This window comes from Octopus sinensis, linkage group LG10 (genome assembly GCF_006345805.1).
Source record: "Octopus sinensis linkage group LG10, ASM634580v1, whole genome shotgun sequence".
Lineage (NCBI taxonomy): Eukaryota > Metazoa > Mollusca > Cephalopoda > Octopoda > Octopodidae > Octopus > Octopus sinensis.
Genome location: NC_043006.1, coordinates 30,662,587 through 30,665,086, shown reverse-complemented (window position 1 = coordinate 30,665,086; position 2,500 = coordinate 30,662,587). Strand labels below are relative to the sequence as shown.

At 38.8% G+C, this 2,500-nt stretch overlaps 1 protein-coding gene across 2 annotated transcripts in view; it reads left to right on the top strand.

The window, feature by feature from the left end:
- LOC115216177 (microfibril-associated glycoprotein 4-like) overlaps window positions 1–2,500 on the top strand; it is a 12,576-nt gene that overhangs the window by 8,577 nt on the left and 1,499 nt on the right. For both annotated transcript variants that reach the window (XM_036506481.1, XM_029785376.2), the window contains exon 4: window positions 1,391–1,644. In XM_036506481.1, coding sequence (XP_036362374.1) covers window positions 1,391–1,644 — 254 coding nt within the window. The remainder of the gene's footprint in view (window positions 1–1,390; window positions 1,645–2,500) is intronic.

Below are 2,500 nucleotides of genomic sequence, written 5' to 3'. Positions count from 1 at the left end.
ATAAGTGCTAAATCTCTCAAGACAGGATATTGTGAAATGGTTATTGCTTGATGCTGCTTCCAATCCATATTTACACCTGTAGCCAATGTATTATGTCTGTAGTTTTATTACATTCTCTCTTTCTCCCTCTCTCTTCTCTCCTCTTTCCACATGTGCTGCACCTACAGGTGTCAGCAATCAGGGACATCCATGCCAAAGTCTGAAGATTCAGGAGCTTTTTTTTGAAAAGCACAGCAATGGTTCCTCATCGCCTTTTACCAGTTTATTTCTGTTAACTTTACTAGTCTTCTGCTCTCTTGAGATTACCCATAAGGCATTGGGTCTATTTAAAGGAAGGAATTGGTTCATGTGACATCAGATGCACACACCAATGTCTATTGGCCAACCCTCCATAAAATCCTCTATGTCAAACTCACAGTTCACTCTTCTGCTATTTGACCTATAACTAAGGCCCTCAACAGGTATCACTCCCTGATAACCTGCAAGTTGTAGTAACCAAGGACAAACTCTATATTCCTCTAAGCTTCTGAACTTCCAAGCTGGATCCTCACCACTGGATACAGTTTGATGTTTTGCCAAGATGACACTCTTCACTTTCCTAATAATCTTCTTGTACATGTCACTAGACAGAAAAAACAGCTCAATTTATGGCACCAAACTATTACCAAAAGATAAAATCTTCCAACTGATGTTGCATTTTGGAACATTAGACAAGACTCTTTACTCTACTTGCCTCAGCAAACCAATCTGTATCAAGTTCAGTGATTGATGAGATAATGGATGAAGAAGGACCATAAAGTCTGTAAAGTCATCCTGAAATACAGCAAAAGACTTCAAATAACTAACAGCCAACTGGATATTAAGTAAATCTTTAGGAAATAAATCAATAGGTTATTGAACTAGATTATTGGTGGTTCACATTCTGATCCAAGTGGTACCATTTCCGTAACCTCAGGTCTTCAATCTCATCAGCCCAGGCCCCTACTATAGATATGTGCAATGGCTAAATGCAGTTCACTGATCTAAGGGAATCAATAAAACAAACACCACCATAGTGTATTGTTTCTCTTTCTAAGAGATCCTGGGGTTGGCCAGAGAAACAGCAGAAAGTTCTTTTACAGTGGCACCTAAAAAATAGCCAAAGCAATGTAAATTTGAGGATTGATTTTATTGGGTTGGAATTTCAAGGTCAGGTTCTTCCAAAGATCATCATCACCATTGTCATCCCTGCAACCACTTTCATCACCCCTTCCCCTCAAACTGACACCATCATCTGCATCCTTAAGTAAATAGGAAGAAATATGTCATATATTTGCTTTGTACTTTTTGTTTTTTTTGAGGTGTGGGGCTTGCCTGAACCTTGTACTGTTTGAATTGAAATTTCTTGCAGATTGTCGAGAAGTCTACCTAAATGGTGCTCATGAAGATGGAATGTATGAAATTCAACCAATAGCTATGGATAAAACAGTGAAAGTCTATTGCCAAATGTCACTTGGTGGATACATGCTCTTCCAAAGGAGAACTGACAAGACTTGTGAAAGGGAAGATTTCTTCCGTGGATGGCAAGATTACCAACTTGGTTTTGGTGATAAAGACTGTGATTATTGGTTAGGTAATGACATGCTCCACGCCATCACAAGCCAAGTAAGGACTTAAAGCTTTGTTTTCTTTAGATGTATTATCAAAAAAGTCTAGCCAGAGACTCTTTTAGTTGCAGATGTTCTTGTGTGTGAGATTCTCTAGCTGAGTGGCCAAAGTGAATTGATTGGTACCGAGGTCATCTAAAAGGGATATGGATTTATAATTGACCACAGAGTTGTTTCTATGGTTGCTTGTTTGAGGTTCTCGACCAATGTTTTTCAACCTTTTAATATCCAGGTCAGATCCAAAACCTGGATGTTTTTTACCAAAAAAAGTAAAACAAAAGTCAATCAAAGAAAAATTTATCATGTTTATTGAGGGAAGGCCATCAAGGGCTGCTGGAAGGATGCTTGAGGGCCGCATATGACTCTGGGAGCTACAGTTGAGAACCGCTGTTCTAGAATATTAGACCTTACCAAAACTCTGAAGGATCATCATTAGATCATCCCTATCATCATCAGCATCATTTAATGTCCGTTTTTCCTTGCTGACATGGGTTGGACGGTTTGACAGTAGCCAGAGAACTGCTCCAAGCTCCAAAGTCTGCTTTGGTTGGTTTCTATGGTTCGATGCCCTTCCTAATGCTGACCACTTGTATTGTGTTGCTATACTAACTTAATAACAGGGTAGCGGTTTTACCTATGGATGGTACAGAATATTATTTTAGCAACAGCATCATGCCACATTAGGAAGTGGTAGCTTGGTCACATTTTGAGGCAGATTCTAAATGGAATTAGCATCTGCCATTTCAATAGAAATGTGACATAACTGACATTTTTGGTAACATTTTGAAGACTTTAAGACATCACTATCTTTATTTATTAGAGTAGCTTGTAGCTATCCCCTATTCTTGGCTTAA